A 23,412-nucleotide genomic window follows, 5' to 3' on the forward strand; every position below is an offset into this window, starting at 1 on the left:
TAACAGACCATTCAAAGCAGGCTTATAACTAGAATTCAATTTTATATATTATATAAGGTTTATGTGCTCTAAATTAATTACCTAGGCGATCATTTTTTTAAACCACACAATTTTTGCAGCAAACAATTTACTGTTGAGGAGTTACAGGACCCTAATATTTACTAAAGTATATTGTCCAAATTCACCAAATGTCTTTTAAATAGCACATTTTCAGAGTTCCTTAAGCTGTAGTGTACTAAATAAACCAGCTAAAAACTTTCTCACTTTTGGACATTAGTCTGGGAATTGTAAAGAGGAATAATGTCAAGACAATTGTATACAATCATGTTGCAAACCATTGCTCTGCATGGAAGCAGGGAGGGGTTGTCTTTTGTTTAAACAACCTGTGGAATTAATTTGAGTCTTAATTATAACGCAACAATAGCTCCCTGGATGACAAAGAAACCTTCTGTCTTCTGGATACAGAACAATTGGTGCTTACCCCAAACCCTGCCCCAGTGAGCAGCCAAAAGAAATCAGTAGCTTCCACTTCCCCTCACAATGCAAGGCCATTTATCCTTAACAGAGCACATTCTTCAGACTTTAGTGAAGAGGAAGAAAAACACACACATTTTTTCAGCTATTCAACAAACACGCAGTGCACATCCAGGAACTCTCTGAGAATGTAGATAAGAAGAAAAGAGACTTCTGGACAGAGGACAAAGTGTTCATCTATATTTGGAGATAAAGGTTGTACACACAGATTTCAGGACAGTGTGGGTTCCCCTCCCCCACTGGACTTGCACCAAACAGCTTCTAAGCACACGGCATGCCTGCTGACAAAGCATGCCTTATGGCAGTTTCTGAATTATGTAGAGCATCTTGGCTTTTGTACAAGAGGCAATAACTCACTAACAACCCCTTCTCCCCACACCCACACCAAGATTATCTCTCTAATTCAAGGAGCTAAAGGAATCAAGAACCTGTTTAATCGCTCTTCCTTGTAATGAAAGGATGGTGCAAGTTATTCAGATACCTGGAGAGACAGAACACCTCCCCTCCCCGCCCCCCCAACAGACACCACCAGGATTTCAATGTAGGATACACACAAAAGGCTTCATTCCAAACAGCAATCCCAACAACCTCCCAATTTGCAAGATAAAACACAATGAAGGCAAAACCCATCAAAGTGACAATTTAGACATCTTTTCCTAAAAACCAAACACTCCAGTCAGATAACATATAACCCCAGGCCATAGGTAGGCAATTCAGAAAATTAATCATAAAGAAATAATGGACCACATACAAACAGAAGCAGAGTTGTACACAATTTATCAAACGATGAATGGTGAATTACTCCTACCTTTTCTGTTTTCAGCTTTTTTATTCTCCTGTGGCTTTCCTCTTCTTCCTCTTCTTTCTTTACCAAAATAGAGTTCCCCATTAACCCTGAATCTGGAGCACTTTTGTTCACATCCCCAGCTGTGGAGGAGGAGGTACAATTGAAAGGGATGCTGCTCCCAGCACAACCTCCCTTGGCCCCAAAACTGTACAAGTGCCCAGGAGCAGTTTGGCTAGAGTTATTTGAGGGTCCTTGCTGTAGATCAAGTTGCCGGTCTTTCCTGGATTTCCCTCCATCTTTATCCCGCTTGGAGCCTCTGCTGGCTTGGGTTTTACCTGTTTTCTCCTCCTTAGTTTTCCCACAATTGGCAAGAGTGTTGTTATTGATGCTGGTGGTACTATTATTGCCATTTGGGCTGCTGTTCATACTTTGACCCAGTGCTGAATTCATGCCACTTGCCTCGCTTGGGCGCCCTTGGACTTCCTGCCTCTTGCCAGCACTGCTGATTTCAGGAATTCCATACAAGGCAGCAGAAGGCAGAGATTTACTAGCATCCTTCAAAGTTTTACTCCTTTTCACTTTTGATTTGCTAGTTTCTTTGTGTGAGGAATTCCCCTGAGAAGCAGGGGGCTGAACAGAAGAAAATTTTAGGCCATCAGCTAAGGCTGAGGTAGGATTAACTCCACTAGAAGCAAGACTCCCACAATCCTTGGAATTGGTAGAATTATTCATCTCAAACTTTTGTCTGTCTTTTTCCAAATCTGCATCCAAATCAATTATTAAATTCCCAACCCCGATTTCCCAGTCATCACCACTGTCATAGGTATCAACTGTGTTTGGATCCACACCTTTGCCAGCAGTGGAAGTGTTCAATGACATCCTGAAGATGAGAACTCTTGAGTAAAAATCAGACGAACTTTCCTTTGTAGATGAGGGGACATTCGTTTATCTCCGTGGGACTTTTTAAAGTGTAACTCTTCTTGCTTTCCTCCCCCAGGTATATCTGGGTATATACCCTGAAGTCCAGGTCCACCTTTTCCTGTGAGGAAGGGGAAAAGTCGAATATTTCTTGGCTGGATCTTATCAGAATACAGTCAAACTGATATTAGAGGCACATAAGAAAAGACCCTCCATATATTAATTTTTGACATGTCTGTAAAACTGAAGCCTTTGATAATAAGCCTCTTTTCTACGGTTGCATCCCATCATCCATGATAATTTCTTAAAATGCCATGTGCCCAAAAAACAAACCAAAAAACCCCAAGCCCAAAATAATACTCTTAAATTGCAGCATTTAATTCCACAAAATTCAAAAATATCAAATGTGATTCTGTATCATTTAAGCACAATGAGGAAACCTCTCTCTAAAACCCATTTTCCCCATCATTGGGGGGGGAATCACCACCCCCCTTCAAGTTCTGTATCTGTTCCCTAGACTGAATTAGCTTGTTTCTGTAAGGAAGAATATCTGAGAACAAAATAACAATAAAAGTACATTCATTCTAAGATTTTAATCTGAGGGAAAGGAATGCACCATTTTTATTTAAAATGCATTTAAGATAACACATCTCAAAGTGGTTCTAATGTCCACTTAGGTCACCTACTCCTCAGACTGTTAAATATAGTATTACTGACTGTACAGGAAACTGATTAAGACATACACTTTAAACGTTCTACACCAAGGTGGCCTCTAACCGCAAGAGAGAGTGTGCTTGACACAGCTTAGATAAAATTATTTTTAAAGGAATCTTTTTTCTCATAATGTCCATGTCCAAATATTTAGATATATATTATGTACATTGCTTACCTTTAATCCTTTATCATTTTTTTTTAAATTAAGCCAGAGAAATCAAAATTCTGTTCTTGCTGGTCTCAGCAAGAACTCAATATCCCACTTCATTTTACTTAAAGAACAAGTAATCAAGAAGTAAAAACCAACTAACATTTCGGGCACTGTAATCGTCAAGAAACATATTTCCTTCCTTTTTGGCACACAAAAGAGGTTCTTTCCTCCCACCTTTTTTTTATAAAAAAAAATATGGTTTTCCTTCTTAAGTATTTTGTTCCTCACAACTTCACAGGCTGAAAGATAGTATTTCACATTCAAAACACCAGAAGCCACAAGCACACACACAAAAAATCCTTTTTTTCTTCTTTCCTTGAACAAGCACCAAGATGTGATTGTAATAAAGAAATAAAAATTGAAAAACGTTTTCCGCAAGTTCACATCCAGTCTTCAGTTCCAGCTTCTGTAGCCATCCTGATCAGTAAGTAATGATTCCATGAAACAAACCTACAGGCGTCCGGTTGTTACAAGGCAGAATGTGCTAACATCGAGGAAAATTAGTGAAGGGGGGTGGGGGAGAAAGGACTGAAAATCTGGGCTGGATTCCGCCTGTTAGTTGGGAAGTGGGTTTTTTTTTCTCCTCCCTGCTCACAGATCTGACTTCTTGAACTAACTTGAGGGGGGGATGGAAGGGAGAGGAGGGAGGGAATAAAATCAGGGTCTGATCAACCAGTTATCAAAACATATGATGGAGTGTTGAAAAAAAGAGAGTCTGAAAATGAAGCAAATATTCCTAAACAGAGGAAATGATTGAAAGTTTTTGTGGGAATAGGTCTTTTTTTTCCCAATTAAATACCAGTTCCTGGAGAGGAGATGTAGTTTTAAAACAAACAGATCACAGAATGAGCCATTCGGTAATTAAGAATCCGAAGAGATAAAATGTGTCATTATTTTTAGAACAGAGATTTTGTTTGGTCCTCCCTTCTACTCTCGAAAAATGTTTCAGCCAACGCTGGTTCATCTTTCACATTTCCTTCTTCTCTTCTCGCCTTTCGGAGCTTGGCTTTAGTATTTTTAATTAGCTGGCGTTTGGAAGATAAAAAAAAACTGTAATGAATTGTTGATAGATTGGAAACTGCAGAGTCGGTTCGCTGGAAATGTATCAGGGAGAAAACAGAAGAGGGAGGCAGGGAGGGAGGGGGATGGGCGGGTTAGTAGCAACCAACCACCTAAAAGGAGCGATTTTGTTACAGTTCAAGCTTTTCACATCACGTGAGGATCAAGGGCTCAATTGGTTGTCGTGAGAACAAAAAATGGGTGACAACCGTATCAAGAAAATACTGATCTGGTCTTTAAAAGGCGGGGGGGGGGGGGTTGAATCTATTTCCTCTCTTCCTTCATCCTCTCTTCCCCCCCCTCCCTACCTACTGGGGTTGGCGCAGCTACAAGTTATTCACTGCTCCCGAGAAGTGACTGCTCCCGACATAAGAGGTGAAATGAGCACCCCAGGTTTGCAAACCGTCTGTTGCAGTGGGAGGAGGGGGATCGTCCCCTTTCTCGCCCTTTCCCCGAATTCGGTGCCATCAGAAATTCGCCATGAGGAGGATGGCTTCGTGGCGGGTTTTTAAATGCCTCTCTCTTCTTTCTCTCTACAGCACAATGAAACATTCCGTGGCATTCAAATTAGTATTTTCTTTATTGGATCATGGCAGTTCTATGGGCGGGATAGGGGAACCGGAGCAGCTTTTTAAGGGTGGTAAAAAAATATTCACTGCACCCACAACACACGGGCATCCTCCCCTGCCCCACTTTTAACAGCAGATTGTTTATTTGCATGTGACAGAAGACAATCTTTCCCTTCCAAAGGATCTTAAATTCGGTTTTATCAAGCTTTTGTTTTAGAGCTGATCTTGAAGCAAGGGACAAGGCGATACACAGGCTGATCTTTAAATCTCTCGTTTCTTTTCTTTTTTTTTATATTTCCCCCACTTGGTCAGTTAAACCCCAAAAGGTAATACGCTTTAGCGCGCTCCTTCCCCCCTGCTCTTCCCCTCAAGTGCACTTTCCAGGATGATTTGTGTGAGAAATTGCAATGCTTTCACCCTCTCCTACGTACCCACCTACAACCAAGCTTTCTTTGCAACGCACACATTTCTTAACGCTCGCTCCCCTTTTCATGAGAGACAGATAAGAGAGATAAGATAGCTCTAAGATATCCCCTCTAAGTGCTATCGATACACACGCAGTCGTACTTACTGTATCGAATCGAGTTGACCTTTTCCTTCTACAAGTGCAATGAGTGTGTATGGTTGCAGTCGGTTATTTTTTTTTTATTTTTGGAAAAAAAATTAATTTCCTCGACAGATTGGGGGGGGGGCTTTTTGAAGAAAAGAGCACCAGATTTCTTGAACCATTAAAGGCTTTTTTCTAAATTGAAATTAAAAAAAAACTTGAAAATATAGAGCCTTTCATTCTCTCACATGAGCTCGCTCTCTTACACACACTGCATAAATCAAGCTGCCTTTACTGCACTACTGAACAGCAGAAATCAGAACTGGAGAGAAGCTAGAGTGTGAAGCAAGCCTAGACTCCCGTACCTGAAAGGGACTTTTCTTTGTTCCCAATGCCCTTTCCCTTCTGTCCAATCAGAGGCCAGCTTTTATGAAACTGAGCCGTCTCATTGGATGGTGGCTCCTCTTAGCTGCCGGAGGGTGTGAGAAATGCGCGCACACCCACATACAGACACAGTCTTGTATTTTGCAATCTTCAGCCTATAGGAGTCCTCCATTAGGCAAGTCTCTTGCTACAGCAAGATACAAATATGTTTCCTATTTCAATTACGGCATTAGCCTATACGTTTTATTTAAATGAAAAGATCAGGTAAGGAGGGAGTAGGACTGCACCATATATCCCGGAGACGGAATAGGGGAAACTCCCTCGTTTATACCCTTTCAGCGTCTAAGATTTGCGTCTGCATGCAAAGCCACAATTAATGGCTTCCTTGTGTGCCTTTTCCAAGAACCAATTGAAAAATCTTACCGTTTCTCCGAGTGTTTTCTTTGCCCCCCACTGAATCTCTGTACCATTTGACTCTGTACGTAGGTCTTTTCTGATATTGATGTGTGTGTGTGTGTGTGTGTGTATGAGAGAGAGAGAGAGATTTTCCCAAAGGAAAACAGTCTCTTTCTCCTTCCCCCATTCTCCTTGCTTTGCAGGGGTATTCAGCCGACATGCTGCGCGATCGCCTTTTCTCACCCTTCTCCCTTCTTTTTTCCACACTTTATTTTCTGCTCATTTTTACAATATGACTTAAGTAGGGCATTTCGATTTTTATTATGGAGAGGAGTAACCCTTTTGTTTCCAGCCTGCTGATTTACTGCTGCAAGCAGTGAACTGGAATAGCAAGAAACCACTTACCAACCGCGTGAACACATGAGTGAGAATGCAATTATTTTTTGGTCGCCCTTCCCCCAGTTAACCTCTTTGCAGTGAAGCACTTCATCAAGAATTATATTTTGTTGTAGATGTACAACCAAGAATGTACTAAAGATGCGGTGTATTCTGGTGTCAGAAAATTGCAAAGTCTGCATTGGCGGAACCTAACTCGGTAGCCCTTCCCCCACTCTCTCTATACAGAGTATCTTATTTTGTTCCAGACAGCCTATTTTACATACTTAAGCAAAACCTGAAATAATCAAAACGTCCAGTTATTGGAAGATAGTCCTCTCAGAGGTCATGCCTAATAAACCATTAAACATGTGCATGATAGTTAATAGCAGCCATTGTTTAGATCAGTGTTTCTCAAACTTTTTTTAACCATCGCCCCGTTAAGACACAATTTGATTTGCCACCGCCCCCTAAAGATTATTTAATTGTATAATATACAAAATGTATTAAATTGCAAAATGTATTACATGTAAATAATTTTTTCACCGGTAGATCTATGAACATGATGTCATAGAAGTATTAGGAAATTCCATTGATAACTCTATGGCTTTTTCTTCATTCTCATCGATGAATCATAGAAAGGTGACTTTGCAAGCGCCTCCAGCTGCATGCAAATTTGCGAACGGCTTTGCAAGCGGATTGGAGGTTTATGTTACATTGCCAAAAGCAAGTGGTTGCATTTTTTACGTTTGCGTGTGGCTATGCAAGCAGTTGCAAGAAAAGACGTTTTATGTTACAGGAATGTTTGCAAGTGCTTGCTATATCCTAGTTTGCAAGCAGCTTAGCTTTTATGTTACGAGCCCCAGAAACAATAGGCCAGCTTTATGACTGAACTCTATTAATTTATAACAAGATATTGAAGCACGGATGTTGTAATCTTGTACATCGACTTATACGAAATATTTATTTAAATTCTATATCAATAACAATAGTTCTAACGGTTAGAACGACCATAGAGGTGGTCAAACACTCACCTTATCTTAGGATGGCTGATAGTACAATTAATTTGAAAATCCGTCGATTAACAACATCATCATCCCAGTGGAAAAAGCCATAGAGTTATCAATAGAATTTTACAATATTTCTATGGAAATCTATTCATAACTCTATGACTTTTTTCCACCGGGTATATGACTCAAATTTCTGAAAAATCCCAGTAAAAAAATATTCATAGAAATATCAATAGAATACCACAGAAATTTGATGAAATTCTATTCATAACTCTATGGTAGTAATTACTGGGCATCTCCGACGTCTGACACACAAATGACGATCTGTAACGTGATTGGCTGTTCAGACAGAAGGGAAGGACGTATCCGAAACTGGCATTTTCGCTCGTCAGATGTGCCAAGGACGCCTAAACTCTAAGGAAGAAGACCCAGCAACCCCAACAGCACAGCCATAGAAATTTAAATAGAATACCGTAGAAATTTGATCACCTTTCTATGAGATTCTATTGAAATTTCTATTCCTTGTGCTACTGGGGAAGCCTCCATTCCTGGCGCAGTGAAAGGAGGCTGACTCACACTGCGCGCGGCAAACACTAGACCCCCAGTAGCACAGCCATAGAAATTTGAATAGGATATCATAGAAATTTGATCAGCATTCTATGGGATTTTATTGAATTTTCTATTCCTTGCGCTACTGGGGACGCAATGTTAGACCCAAGACTGATTAAGGAAGTGCACATTCGCTCGTATGAAAGCCATGTTTCCAACAGCAACGATCGGTGTTGCAGGTTTGCCCACGTGCCGCGCGCAATGACTGCTGTGTGAGTCCGGCAGAACAAGTAATAAATAGAATTTGTTCAACGCCCCCTTCTGTATGTTCAACGCCCCCATGTAAGGCGGAACTTCCTACCGCCCCCTTGCACTTCTTTAACGCCCCCCAAGGGGGCGGTACGGACCACTTTGAGAAACACTGGTTTAGATGGACATATGTGTTTTATAGCTTCTTTAAAACCTTTTGGTTTTGCTGTTATCTTTCATCAATGGGAATCAAGAATGCGTTTGTTAAAGAAGTACTTCAACAGATAAAGAGCAATTTTCTCCAAATGTTAAAAGTATAAAATTTGAAATATGGGGTTTCAAATTATAACAGCTTGCAACCAATTGTGTGGTTTGATATTTTGATACCTAAAAGCTATTTTGTACTCGGTTCTATATTTGGTGCTAAATCTCTGGATGAATAAATATGATGAGCCTCCTTAAAACAATATATTTGCCTGGCAGGAATTGCATTTGATCAAACCTAGGGTTGAGCCACTTTGTGTGCTTACCACTGCTGTTCAGATCAAAAAGACTTACAAGTGTAGCCAATGTACACAATGCCCAGTTATTCTTGCTCACATCTTACATATTTGCCAGTTGCCCTAAAATTCTTCTGCAAAAAACTTCCATAATTGAGTTTCTTTTTTAATGAGTTAACAATGGTTGGAACAGTTCTGCACTGCCACTAAAATTTGGTACAGTTGTAAATGCAGCCAATAAATGTTATTGAAGGAAGGGTTTTGATTACAAACACACCAATCATGAAACAGTCACATATGATACTAATTTATTGGGTGATTTTGTTCAATTTTGTTTAATTTTTAATTTATATTAATTTTAATTTAATTTATACTACTCATGTAGTTTATATGTTATTATATATGTGTGTGTGTATGTATGTATGTGTGTGTGTATTTGTGTTACAACCCCTGGTATGCCCAAATATGGGAGGGAGCTCACTACTCCCTCTTTCTGTCATTCGGCTCATCACAGAAGACCATCCAGGCAGAAAATCATATTTTTATTTTTAATGTTGCCTTTTTATATTTGTGTATATATATATTTATATGTGTTTGTGTTACAACCCCTGGTATGCCCAAATATGGGAGGGAGCTCACTCCTCCCTCTTTCTGTCCTTCGGCTCATCACAGAAAACCATGCAGGCAGAAACCCATATTTTTATTTTTAATGTTGCCTTTTTATATTTGTGTTGTATTTGTGCTGATAAATAAATAAAGGGAGACTAGTATGGATCCATTTCAAGCTCTTCAAATCCCAGTAAGGGTATGGCTAGCTGATGAGAGCTAAACAGCTTGAAATGGATCCATACTAGTCTCCCTTTATTTATTTATCAGCACAAATACAACACATATATATATATGTGTGTGTGTGTGTGTGTATATATATATATATGTGTGTGTGTGTGTTTGTGTTTGTGTGTGTGTATGTGTGTTGTATTTGTGCTGATAAATACCAGGGGTTGTAACACTAACACTATATATATATATATATATATATATATATATGTATGTATGTATGTATGTATGTATGTATGTATGTATGTATATATATATGTATATATATGTATATATATGTTGTATTTGTACTGTATTTGTACTATATTTGTACACACACACACACACATATATAAATATATATATGTTGTATTTGTGCTGATAAATAAATAAAACACAAATATAAAAAGGCTAGCTGATGAGAGCTAAATAGCTTGAAATAGATCTATACTAGTCTCTCTTTATTTTTTTATCAGCACAAATACAGCATATATATATATGAACTGTAGTATTAATGACAGTAATGCAAGACTATTTGTGTAGAAATAAATTCTGCTTTGTTCAGTTCCTGTAGCCCTGACCCGCTCCCGGATGGAGGACCTAGTAGCCGCTTGGAATAGGGCGGCTGCTGGGGCCTTGGACCGGGTAGCGCCTTTGCGGCCTCTCCTGCGGCAACGAACCACCCTGGCTCCATGGTTTACCGAGGAGCTGAGGGTGATGAAACGCCACAAGAGACGCCTAGAAAGCAGGTGGAGGTCCTCACGCTCCGAATCTGACCGAACACAGGTAAGATCCTATTTACGGACCTACCTTGTAGCACTGAGAGCGGCCAAACGTAGACACTGTGCCACTCTTATTGCGTCCGCAGATAACCGCCCTGCCGCCCTGTTTCGGGTGACCTGCTCCCTCCTATCACAGAGGCCGTGGGAAGCCCCTTTGCAGGGTAGAGCAGAGGAGTTTGGGGAATATCTGCAGGACAAAATCGCTCAGATCCGGAGTGGATGGGCCCCCTTCAGTGGACCAGGGGAGACGTCGGAGGCAAATCTTGAGGCACCATGCTGGGAAGAGTTTGACTCTGTTGCCCCCGAGCATTTGGACAGGTTACGTGGGCGACTGTGAGCCACTACATGTTTATTGGACCCGTGTCCCTCCTGGCTTGTACTGGCATCCTGGGAGGTTACACGAGGCTGGCTCCTAGGTCTTGTGAACGCTTCATTGGAGGAGGGGTCCTTACCGGCCGCCTTGAAAGAGGCGGTGGTGAGGCCCCTACTCAAGAAGCCTTCCCTGGACCCGGCGGAGCTAGCTAATTACCGTCCCGTCTCCAACCTTCCCTTCTTAGCGAAGGTTGTAGAGAGTGTGGTGGCACAACAGCTCCCACATCACCTGGAGGAAACCGACTATCTAGACCCGCGCCAGTCCGGCTTCCGGCCCGGTCACAGCACAGAGACGGCCTTGGTCGCGTTGGTGGATGATCTCTGGAGGCCCAGAGATAGGGGCTGTTCCTCTATCCCGGTCCTATTAGACCTATCAGCGGCCTTCGATACCATCAACCATGGTATCTTATTGCGCCGGCTGGAGAGGGTGGGAGTAGGGGGCACCGTTTTGCGGTGGTTCTGCTCCTACCTCTCCGACCGGACGCAATGTGTGTTGGCAGGAGAGCAGAGGTCGACTCTGAGGCCGCTCACTTGGGTGAGATCATCCGTGGCTTTGGGGTTGGATACCATCTGTACGCTGATGACACACAGCTGTACGTCTCCACCCCAACGAGGCCGTCGAAATGATGTCCCGGTGCTTGGAAGCCGTTCGGGTCTGGATGGGGGACAACAGACTCAAACTCAACCCTTCCAAGACGGAGTGGCTGTGGCTACCGGCGCCCCGGTTCAACCAGTGGACTCCATCGCTGGCCATAGGGGGCGAACAACTGCCCCCCATGGAGCGGGTGCGCAATTTGGGCGTCCTCCTTGATGCCCGGCTGTCGATGGATGACCATGTGGCAGCCGTGGCAAGGGGGGCGTTCCACCAGGTTCGCCTGGTGCACCAATTGCACCCCCTATTGGACCGGGACGCCTTACGCACAGTCACTCATGCGCTGGTGACGTCTCGCCTGGACTACTGCAATGCTCTCTACATGGGGCTCCCCTTGAGATGCACCCGAAGACTACAGCTAGTTCAGAATGCGGCCGCGCGGGCTATCATGGGGAGGACCAGATACTCCCATGTAACACCACTCCTGCGCGAGCTGCACTGGCTGCCTGTGGTTTTTCGGGTGCGTTTCAAGGTGTTGGTTACTATCTTCAAAGCGCTCCATGGCACGGGACCTAGTTACCTGCGGGATCGCATCTCACCTCATACATCCCTGCGACCAATCCGCTCCCACAGGGAGGGACTCCTCCGGGTACCGTCCACTAAGCAGTGTCAACGGGCGGCGCCCAGGAGTAGAGCCTTCTCTGTGATGGGCCCAACCCTCTGGAATGACCTCCCCCCCGATATTAGAACTATTACCGACCTCTGCTCCTTCCGACAGAAACTTAAGACCCACCTGTTCCAATTAGCTGGCCTAGCTGATTTATAGTCCCACTTTCAACCTCCTGGCAAACATCTTATTTTGGGTAGTCTTTTAAGGGTAATTTTTAATTTTTATTCGAATTTTAATTTATTATTGTACAGTGCATATCCTACCTCCTCCGTCTATCTATGTATCTATGTATATCTATATTTTTGTATTCATATTGTTTTTAATATAACTGTACACTGCCCTGAGTCCTGTTTAGGAAAGGGAGCGGTCTATAAATTAAAGTATTATTATTATTATTATTATTATTATTATTATTATTATTATTATTATTAATGCACTTTGCAGTTATGATGTAGACCTTATGAAGCACAGAGTAATCATATTAATTCATGCCAACAATTCATTGTTAACTAGTAAAAAAGATCACAATTTGTGATCTCTTAAAATCTCTTAAATCTCTTAAAATTATAATTTTGATACTGCCTGCTAAAAAAAGTAAGAACTTGGGTCTGTAGATTCAGTTGTAAAATTTGAACCCTCCAGGAAGGCAAACTGGATATTTGTTTGGGAAATCTTGAATGCAACAAGAAGAGCCTTTTAATTTTTGGTTCTGCGACATAATCTGGTTTTGCAAAGAGAAAAAACTAAATCATTGTTTCCCTCTACCATGTCCACAATCCAAATTCAATTTGGTATAAAATATATTTTTGCATAGCAGATTCTTGAAGCTCAGAAAAAGTTGTATAACCTTCTTATTCAGGAAATTACAAAAAAAGTTATGGAAATTAGTGCCAGAAAACCGTCTCTTTTACTTGGAGAAAGGATTAAGTGACTGAGTGACACTTTATATGGGATATACTGTAGTAAAGGGAATTTAGGAGAAGTAGTTGTTAATGCTGAGGCTAATGCTATTTCAGGAAGAGCTGAGATAGCCAGTTCTATACCTATTGAAATGTCAGTAGTGTATTAAGCATCTCAGTTCATAAATACTGCAAATTCAGCCATCTCTCTCTCTCTCTCTCCCTCCCTCCCCCCTCTCTACGTCTCCCTCTTCCCCCCTCCACTCTCTCTCTAAATAGATAACAGTAAATAGATGAATGACTTGAACTTCATTACAGGATCTTATGTCAGCAGCAAACTGGGAGGAAAAATAGTAAATTTTAAAGTGTTTGAATTGAGGAATATTCAAGTTTGAGAATCACTTTTTGATGCATTTAAAATAACTACAGTCTTGTTAAAAAATGGATGGTTTCTTGGAAGTGAGGAGTCTGGAAAATAGGTCTGTTTATAGCAGTGCAGTGCAATGTAAATAAAGCTTTGTTCCAATTCTTAGGTTGTATTCCCACACAGAGTGTCTCGGAATACACAGCAATATGCTAACAATAGCAAATGAGCTTTTGAAACAAGGTGAAATTTGTTGGTTAAAGAAATGAAGATTGCAATAAAAATGTTTAGCAATAATAATAAAACTCTAAACTTTGTAAACTGCTTTGAAATGTTTTTGTTGTGCTGTTTTTTCACCTAATTGTGAAGCACTGTTTTTGCCAGTGTGTTAAATAAAGTTTGTAGATGAGACTTCAAAGTAATTTTAACAGAATTGTGAACAATAAGATTGCACTTTGACAACCCCTATATATGTGTACTCTCAAACATGGTGTATTCTGACACTATGCATAAGATTTACTTAAATAGAAATCAGATTATAAAATAAAAATATGACTATATTATCAAGGTATTTGTAAGATGGTAGAAAAAGGGGAAAGTATGAACATTAATAAATGTATATTATGCTAACTAATCAGCATATGATATTTGGATTTTTTTTACAGAATATTGCTAAAAGCATACTTGGACTAAGTATTGGATAATAATAATAACAATTCTGGATAGAGAGAATGTCAGTGACCAATACTCATAGATGAACCTCTGAAAATATTTTTTTTCCTTGGCTTCTGTTTTTCCCGTGTTGTTTTTTCAGTGAAATTGCAAATATTTCATCTCATTTTTACTCACTGCTTTTCACATTACTATTTATAAGAAATCAACATTGAGATGATTAGGGCTTTTTGGAGGAGGAATTAAATAAAATAGTACTTACACAGGTCACTGTTGGATTTTCTTTTTCTTTTTGAATAATATATATTTTACTTATTTGGTTAATAGCCCCCATTTTTCAAAATCAACCTCTTGTTTAGACATGTTTCACTTTAGGCTGTTTCATGTCTGCAAAATTACAGTCATTTGCACATTATTATTACAGTGAGTGGGAGACAGATTGTATTTAACACTGGGTAGGGGGAGGGTTATTATGGGAAGTGATCTTATACGGTCAGCACATAAATTCAGTCTGAAGAAAATTGCTTCTGAATAGTTAGTCTGTTCTCTCGCCAAGGAATGGTCACTGGGTGAGATTGCAAACATGCTTCTGCTTTATTTGTATTATACAATCCGAATGTTACAGAAGGACAGTCCATTGAACCAATGTTTTTGTAACTGAAACTGACGGGTGAAATAGCATCACTCCATCCCACCATATTCTTATAATTCAGAATATGGTTAATGGGAAGGGGGTAGGTGTTTTCAAAAATAAGCCTACTTTAATGGGCGTAGTTATTGAATCATGCTGTTTTGTAAAAGGCACAATTACCTGGAGCATATTAGCAGGCCCATGTGGATTCTTCATATAATTTAGCAGCAACATGTTGTTAATAAAGCAGGAATGGCTGTCTCATCTTATTATCACAGGAAAAGGAAGACAAAATACGGCCAAAATTGAAATAGTAAGGTTTTAAAAGTAGGCTGGTTGTGTTGTTAGTTCCCAGGCTTTAGAACATTAGTTACACAGAGGGATGAAAAATTACAGAGCTTATTAGGATTGATTGCCATTTTACAATTAAAACTATGATAATTTTGATATGGTAGTTATTAAAATATTTTTACCATTACCTACTTACTCTCAATAGGTTTGCATCTATGTAATGGTCATCTAATGTTCTTCAAAAGTTTTATTTCATATATATAATTAGATTTACCTAGACCTAAGTTTGCTTAAGATGGAAGATATTTAACTTTAGTTGTTTTTAACTTTGCCGTTATTTTGATTTCAGATCCCAATTGTTTGAATGGTAAAGTGAAATGCAGCGGTAATTTAATCACATCAAGGGGATTTTACAAGGGTTAATTTTAATTGTCCCATTCTCCTCCTCCTCCTCTTCATCTCCTAGTTGACCAAAGAATTGTATTGATTGATTAAAACGAAAAATGCATTTATTTTAAATGTGTTTGAAAAGTACAGTGACGTACGCTAACAGGCAAATATTTGAAGTTTTTCATTCACATAATATAGTGCTGCTATAGCAGTCATTAAAGCAAATAATTTAATGGGTCTACAGATTACACCTCCTGAACATATATATCTGCATATTTAATTGCTCACCCCACAAATAATCTCTTAAACTTTAATTCTTAATCAAGCAGGGATAAGACAACTTTTTGCCTTTGAAGTCTTCACAAGGGCCTCAACTAAAAGTCACGTATACAAAGATATAAATATGTGCACATCCAGCTGTCATCCATAATTGCATATAATTGTGCCTCACTGCCTGTAGAACAAAGATGACTGATATGTGGTACTCTTACTAATTAAGCTCATGTTAATTCTCAAAATTTCTTAGAGGGACTTTATAACAAATGGGGAAGCAAGGATAATTTCAGATATGTAAATGTGGACCCACTTCCATAACATTAGATGCAATTGTGATTATTAATATTTCAAAGAACAAAATGGCGTAGTTCTGAACTATTTTTAAAAATTAAGTGACAAGCCCATCTTGCATACTTCCAGTTGAAGGTGAGTGCACCTTTTATCCATTTTGTATGTAGTTTTTCTGTTATTCTTAAAGATGTTTGACCTGACTATGGCTGTTGTCCAAGGAAAACAAAAGACATTGTAGTAGAATTTGACATTCAGAGATAAAGATGACAAACTTTCCAATTGCTTTTTTCTTTATTTACTATTCTAATCAATTTACATATTTACAGCTGGATATATTTTGCAAGGCAGATTCAAAATTCAATCATCCATGTTGATCAATAGGTGACAAACATCCATCCTTTAATGCACATGTGAACTGAGTAGGTTTGGGTTTATTGCTTTTGTAGCAAAGCACCAGTGTAGATAAAAGAAAGCCTTGTTTAGCTAGAGACCTGTGTGATTCATTGTGACTGTTGAAGATGTATTGGGAAAATAATGAGAAAAAAGAGGCATTTGGGGGATAATTATATTAACCCCATTGGCTATATAAAGTGATTAATAGTGTTGGGGCCAATTGTTTTAATTTATGCTTCTGTTAAATTTCTTAAAGAGAAAATTAATCAGAAGATCCACTGTAATAAACATAAGCTAGAAATATGTTTGTACTCTCTGAAGGCTTTCCATCTTATAAAGAGTTTTGTAAATATGCCATATAATTGTTATTATGGATGTGTCCTTTATAGCACTTCACTGGTTGATTTTCAGACACTGAACTTCAGATCTCTTACTGCAGCATAGAATGTCTTTAAGCCTATTTAAATAAAGCCGATAGGACATCTCTTGTTACATTATCTGCATTACTAAAGAGTGTTCTATAATCAAATTATTCTGGATCATAAAAAAGGCACTATTTTAAATATAACAAATGGAAATGGGAAAGTATATTATTTTAATTGGTTGTTGTGAGCTACCTAGGGAGAGGATGTTTGTAGAATTACTGCATGAGATAGGCAGTTATATCAACTCTTTAAATAGGTACAGGTAATCCTCAACTTGCCACAGATCAGTTAGTAACTCTTTGAAGTCTTACTGAAAAAAAGTGATGTGACCATTTTTCACAGTTACGAGCATTGCAGCGTTCCCATGGTCATGTGATCAAAATTCAGATGCTTGGCAACTGACTCATATTTATGACAGTTTAGTGTCGTGGAGTCATATGATCCCATTTTTTGACCTTCTGACAAGCAAAGTCAATGGGGAAGCCAGATTCACTTAACTGTGTTACCAACTTAACAACTGTGGCAAGAAAACTCATAAAATGGGGTAAAATTCACTTAACAAATGTCTCACTTAGCAACAGAAATTTTGGGCTGAACTGTAGTCATAACTCGAATACTCTGTATCTAGCAACATGCTACATACATACGCCTCTAACTGGGCCCATGGAATTAGTTTTCTTGAATGTCTGATTTTTTTAAAAAAAATGTTTTTAAATGTCTTTGTATATTTCCTTGAAGGTTATCTTAATCATGGGGGGGACGGGACAGATCCTCTTTTTTTATACATTTCTGAAAAGCAATTGAGCAAACAAATGTCCTAGTCTATAGAAAATCAAACTTCCATTCATAAATTATTAAAACTGTTTGGCTTAATGATACCAGTATATACAGTGATTGATATCTCTTCCTCAGAATTTCTGATAAATGTCATAAAGGCTCATTTTTTCGAATATAAGCTGTATCAGGTTATTTTGTATGTAACCTGTAAAATATTGAACTTAGCTATGTTTATTGCCCTTCCAAATTTAGCCGAAATCATACATTCTGAAACAATTCTAATTGGTGTATCATAAATATTTAGAAATGAAAATTAAAAGTGGCTTGTTAATTAAATTGATGTCATGTAAATTAATGTAAATGTGTTACATTATTGTTACAACTGAATAAATGGACATGACTCTTTTTTTAAAGGTTCTGTTTAAAATTCACACATTGTCCTAAGCCCATGATGGTGAACCAAGAAACCTGTTTTATAAATGCCACGATTGCATAAAATATCCTATTAGAAATATAATTGCTACCATCAATAGAATTCAAATGGGATAATGGTGTCCAAAAAATAGGTACTCTTCAACTTAGGACCACAATTGGGAGTGGAACATCCTCCACTAAGTTATGTGGTTGAATAATGCTTGATTTTACATTTTTTCTGAGGTCATTAAGTGAATTACCACAGTAGTTAAGTGAATCACATAGACATTAAGTAAACCCAGCTTCCCCCATTGACTTTGCTTGTTGGCAGCCCCCAGGAAAGATCACAACAAATGGCAATCAAAAATAACTCCACAATTTTGGAACTATTATAAATGCATTCCAGTTGCCAAATTTTGATCACATGATTGCAGAAACACTGCAACAGTCTAGGTTCAAGAACTGGTCCTAAGTCATTTTTTTCAGCGTAATTGTAACTGAATAGTCATTAAATGAATGGTCATAAACCGAGGACCTCTGATAGTTTAGATTGGGTCTGACCAATGCAGAAGGAAACAGGATGATTATCTTCTGTCAATTGGAAATTACTGTTAAAGTTAAGCTAATATTGCTATGCCTTTTTTGTAACCAAATCACATTACAATAGACTTTCCAGATTTGGAAGTAGATTACAAATTCCAGAGATGCTATTTCAAGAGAAAACACTGAGAGATTGTTATTGTTTCTATAATAAACAAAGCTAAAACAACATATTATTGCAGTGGTTTTGCTGATATGTAACATTTTCAGAATGTGCTGAATTAACATATTCACTTTGAATTCATTAAAATGTTGTGTTCACAGCATTCTCTCAGTAACACTGATCTAACCCTATGAAAAAAAAAATGTTGAGGCCTCGCAATGCATTCTTAATTATTTCAAAAATCCTTTTTATTTTGCTACTTTCCCCAAAGAAAACTATTGGAAGAAATATTTTGCAGCTCACTTTAAAATGTGTATGTAAGTATGGATCGTCTTTAATAAATCAATTAACAAGCATGTTTCTGACTCATTTGTTTAATTGGGTTCTCTTTATTTAGTTTTAGGACTTGTGTGGAGAACAGATCACATTTTAGGGAATAATTATGCAGAAATACTGAAAATTCAAAAAAGTTCACAAACCTAAGTACCAATGTACATATGGACATGACATTTTGGACTGTGGTCATAATGTCTTTGTGAAGGAAGATGGAAGAGATGTGTTAATTCACAGAGCACTAGAAGGTATGGGAGCAGTTGTTTGAAACAGAAGGCACAAATTGGCACCATTTTATTCATTCTGTTTTTGGCTACTTGAGCTGCATAGCTACTGAGGTGTTGCCTGCTAGGTCTGTAGTTCCAAACATATCAGAAACACAAGCCAGAAAGTTTTGAGATTTACAGAGGGTGTGGAGAAACATTACCAAGCAGAGAAACTATGCTGTGTAGATGTACGCAACATACCCAGACTACCAGTGAACTACATGCTGTCCACTTGCAAAATCAAAATGCTTATGAAGAAAGTTGAATGTGAAAATATGAGAAAGTGTTTTCGTCAATATATGTGGCAGTTAAAATGGAAAGTAAGGCAAGGACTTGTCCTTTAGTAGGGTAGTATAGATAGCCATTCTTTAACAACTGCTTTGGATAGCAATTGTTTAGTTACAAAGGTGATGAAAAGGTAACTTTGAAATATTTATGTTAACATATCTGGAAATGTTTTATCCTGCTCTCCTTTTATAAAAGTCTTTTTTTCCTGCTGGAAACCACATTCCCACAAACTTAATGTATTGGGGCTTGCATGGGTGTTGCCAATTCATGGATGAAGTCAAAAGTTGGGGACCCAGTTTCTCTTGTGCAACCTTATATTCTCTTGCTAGCACAAGACTGTATAGAAGCACAAGATGTTTCTGACCAAAAATGGGGTCATTGCAATGGCCGTAACTTTGGATACAGGTTGTAAGTCCTTTAGCATGGTTGTAGTTTTAAACGGTCACTGAATGTATGATTGTAAGTTGATGACTACCTGTATTAAGGAATAAAGCAGGAACAAACATGCTCAGAAAGCGTAAGAACAAACAGTGAAGCATTATTCAACTTGGGTGCTTTTTGTATTTTCTACCGTGCATGAAAATGTTTTGTTGTGGCAATATATGAATCACATCTTGTAAGATAGCTCTGCTTTTATGAGGATGGTTCCCTTGAATGTTATGATTGTTGACAGAACAGAATGCCATTCATTTTTCTTTTAAAAAAAAACTTTGCATTGAAAATGAAAGAAAATCGATGGTATTAGTTTGTTAAGAAGTGATGGGGAAAAAAAACTATGGATCTTGGTTTTGTTGCTGCAATAGCTTTTTATAAGGGGAATTATACACACCCAGAGCTGGTGCAGCATTCATTGCCATATTGGTCATTAAATGAGGAAGAAAGTGGGTGGCGGAGGCAATGCCTTCTCAGATTGATCCAATTCTCCTTATATTTATCCAATCCTGATTCTGTGTCTCTCTTAGTCTTTCACATTTCCTCCCTCCCACCGTCTTTTTCCCTCCTCCCTCTCCTTTGACAAAAGAAATTTGATTCAAAATTTGATTGTTGTCATTTCCCTCTTCTCTCCTCGCTCTCTCTCCTGTAGAATATAGAGTCCTGAAAACAGGTTGAGCAAGTTAAGGCATTAAAAAGATCAGTCTTTAGCTGTTGAATGAAAGCCTGTTGTGTGTGAGTCACATACTAAATGAAAGCTGCCTTCAAAGACTATTTTACTGCCTAATTATATATACACAAAATGTAGCTGTCTGTTTCAATCAGATCATAGGAAAAGAAAGAAAACTCTTTAAGATGCCATTTTCATGGTTTGTCATAACCTTCCAATACACACTGCCAATGCAAAACAAGGAAATACAGCTGCAGGGTCCAGATAAGACTACTGTAATTGTTTTTTTTAATTATTACATTCTAAAGATATTATACTTCACATTAAGGGTAAATTCTGATCTTTTAAAAATCTCTTTTAAAAAGAAAGGCTTTTGATGTTCATCTTCCGATAGTCAATGAAATTTTTATTTTATTTTAGAATAATTTTGAAGAGTAGTTTCCCTGATGGCATACTTTCCCTTTTACCTTGTTAGGAAGGGAGTGTCCACAGTGATTTCTATTCATTGGAGAGGTTTCTTATCATATATAGAAAGATAATAAAAATAATGAAATCAGTATATGCAATTAATTTCTGGTCAGTCCTGCATTCTTCTTATATTGATGGAAATAGAGTGGATATTCCATGCCACTTTATTTTCTGTCTGCGCTTATTCATTCTGCAGCTCATTTCTGGACATATTTATTTAGAAATACCCCTCACAATGTAAGATCTTTGTGTATTCACTCTCAAGAACGTGAGCAGAGGATTACTGCTCTTGATTCTTTCGACTTCTTTTTACCTACTGAACCATTGAAATTAATAGGACTTCAGAGGAAAAAAATGTAGAAGGTTGCACCATGAGCTTTAAAATTATTACACTTAAAGTAGCTGTTAAAGAAACAAATGGGTCCTCAAAATGGAAGTGATACATAAATATATATTCTGTTGGAAGAGAACCCCCAAAGTGGGCTATCATTGTGCTCACTGATCTCATCAGCAAGCACACAAGCATGATTTCTAAAGCTGATCTCAAAGCACAAGAGGTTAGTTCAAGTATTATTCCAATATGTCTTGGTACAATAAAGCTTAGCAAATAGTAACTTGCCAAGGACTAAATAGCAAGACTCAGAATAAAACAGAATAGAAATGTGTATGTGTTTAAATAGTACTGTGTTTAAATCTGTGATACTTATTTTTAAGCAAGCATATTAATACTTGAAATGTGAAATTATTGAGGTTATCTGGCTACCTACCGTTCTTTTATGTACCTTTCATAAAATTTCAAGTGAGCCTCTGTAAAGAATGCACTTGTATGTGCACATGCAAATGACATAAATTAATACAAGTAACATAATTTTTTATGTTATAAACTACTCTCCAACAATTTTTCCTCAATGATGTGTGTCCATCTCTCCAATTAATTTGCTAAATGAGATTTCACTGTATTCTTGTATAAAATAAATGTGAAATAAGAAAAATTCTTACATTCAAGATAAAGTTACTGCGCTGCAAATAGGATGTGTTTTTTTTTTTAAAAAAAAACTGTTCCTGCAAAAACATTACATTAAAACAGAATATTTTGATCAATTGTTACACTGTATGGAGAACAGGATGCATTGTTGAAGCCAAGCAATCCATCTGTTTCTGAGTAGGAGATTATCAAAAAGTTGCCTTGGGTTCTGGGATGGAATTTATAAAATGTAGTATAAACAAATGCATGCAATAATCCACCTAACTAGTCTATTAGATCATATGCACCAGTGACCTGGAAAATGAAACAACTATTGATATGTACAGATTGTGTGTGTGTGTGTGTGTGTGTGTGTGTGTGTGTGTGTACTGATCATATTTATTTATGCCTTTTTGGCAATGTACTCAAATCACTGCAATTTAAGGTAAATGTTTATTATAACAGACAAATAGTACAGGGAACATGAAAGAGCAGAGTTAGTAAATGGTTGAATAATTAAGTATGTGTATAAAATCATCTGGCCAAGCATGTTATATCTATAAAGCAAAACAAATTTGGTCCTGGTTGGGATGGGGGGCCATCTGGGAATTCCAAAGCTGTAGGTTAGTATGAAAAGTTGACAAAATACCATTAAAGAAGGCAATGTTCATTCATTTCCATATCATGTCACTGGGAGTTCCCACCTGAAAGGCTTACAGAATTACTATAAAATATACAAATATAATGGAAACCCTAATAAAAGTGAACTAAACACTAAGACTTTATAATGCCTTGGTAAGGCCACACTTGGAATACTGCATTCAGTTTTGGTCACCACGATGTACCACGATGTACCACGATATCACCATGATGTAGAAAAGATATGGAGACTCTAGAAAGAGTGCAAAGAGCAACAAAGATGATAGGAGACTGGAGACTAAAACATATGAAGAACTACTGGGTATGTCTAGTTTAATAGAAAGAAGGACTAGGGGAGACATGATAGCAGTGTTCCAATATCTCAGGGGTTGCCACAAAGAAGAGGGAGTCAAACTATTTTCCAAGGCACCTGAGGGTAGAACAAGAAGCAATGGGTGGAAACTAATCAAGGAGAGAAGCAACTTAGAACTGAGGAGAGATTTCCTGACAGAACAATTAATCAGTGGAACAGCTTGCCTCCAGAAGTTGTGAATGCCCCAACACTGGAAGTCTTTAAGAAGATGTTGGATAGCCATTTGTCTGAAACAGTATAGGGTTTCCTGCCTAGGCAGGGGGTTGGACTAGAAGACCTCCAAGGTCCCTTCCAACTCTGCTATTGTATTGTACTTTGCTACTTCATCTCTTCTGGTCTGGACAACTGCATTAGATAAAGGTGGGAAGTGGGTTGTAAATGTACTTCACTATAATCATTAGAGAATCTTCAGTTTTTCA

General features: G+C 38.3%; 1 protein-coding gene across 4 annotated transcripts in view; it reads right to left on the reverse strand.

Moving 5' to 3' along the window:
- Nucleotides 1-5,651, reverse strand: part of ZNF608 (zinc finger protein 608) — a gene marked incomplete at its 3' end in the record, with an annotated part of 131,264 nt that extends 125,613 nt beyond the window's left edge. For 3 of the 4 annotated variants that reach the window (XM_081943635.1, XM_081943637.1, XM_081943638.1), the window contains exons 1-2: nt 3,129-3,625; nt 1,343-2,360 (exon numbers count right to left, since the gene is read on the reverse strand). In XM_081943635.1, the coding sequence (XP_081799761.1) occupies nt 1,343-2,200 (858 nt within the window). In that variant the 5' untranslated portion in view covers nt 2,201-2,360; nt 3,129-3,625. Of the gene's footprint in view, nt 1-1,342; nt 2,361-3,128; nt 3,626-5,363 lie in introns of those variants that run through there. The other variant, XM_081943636.1, reaches the window with a different exon arrangement.
- Between the last annotated feature and the right edge of the window lie 17,761 nt (nt 5,652-23,412).

This window comes from Natrix helvetica, assembly GCF_964273705.1.
Source record: "Natrix helvetica genome assembly, chromosome: 2".
In the NCBI taxonomy this organism is placed as follows: Eukaryota; Metazoa; Chordata; class Lepidosauria; order Squamata; family Natricidae; genus Natrix; species Natrix helvetica.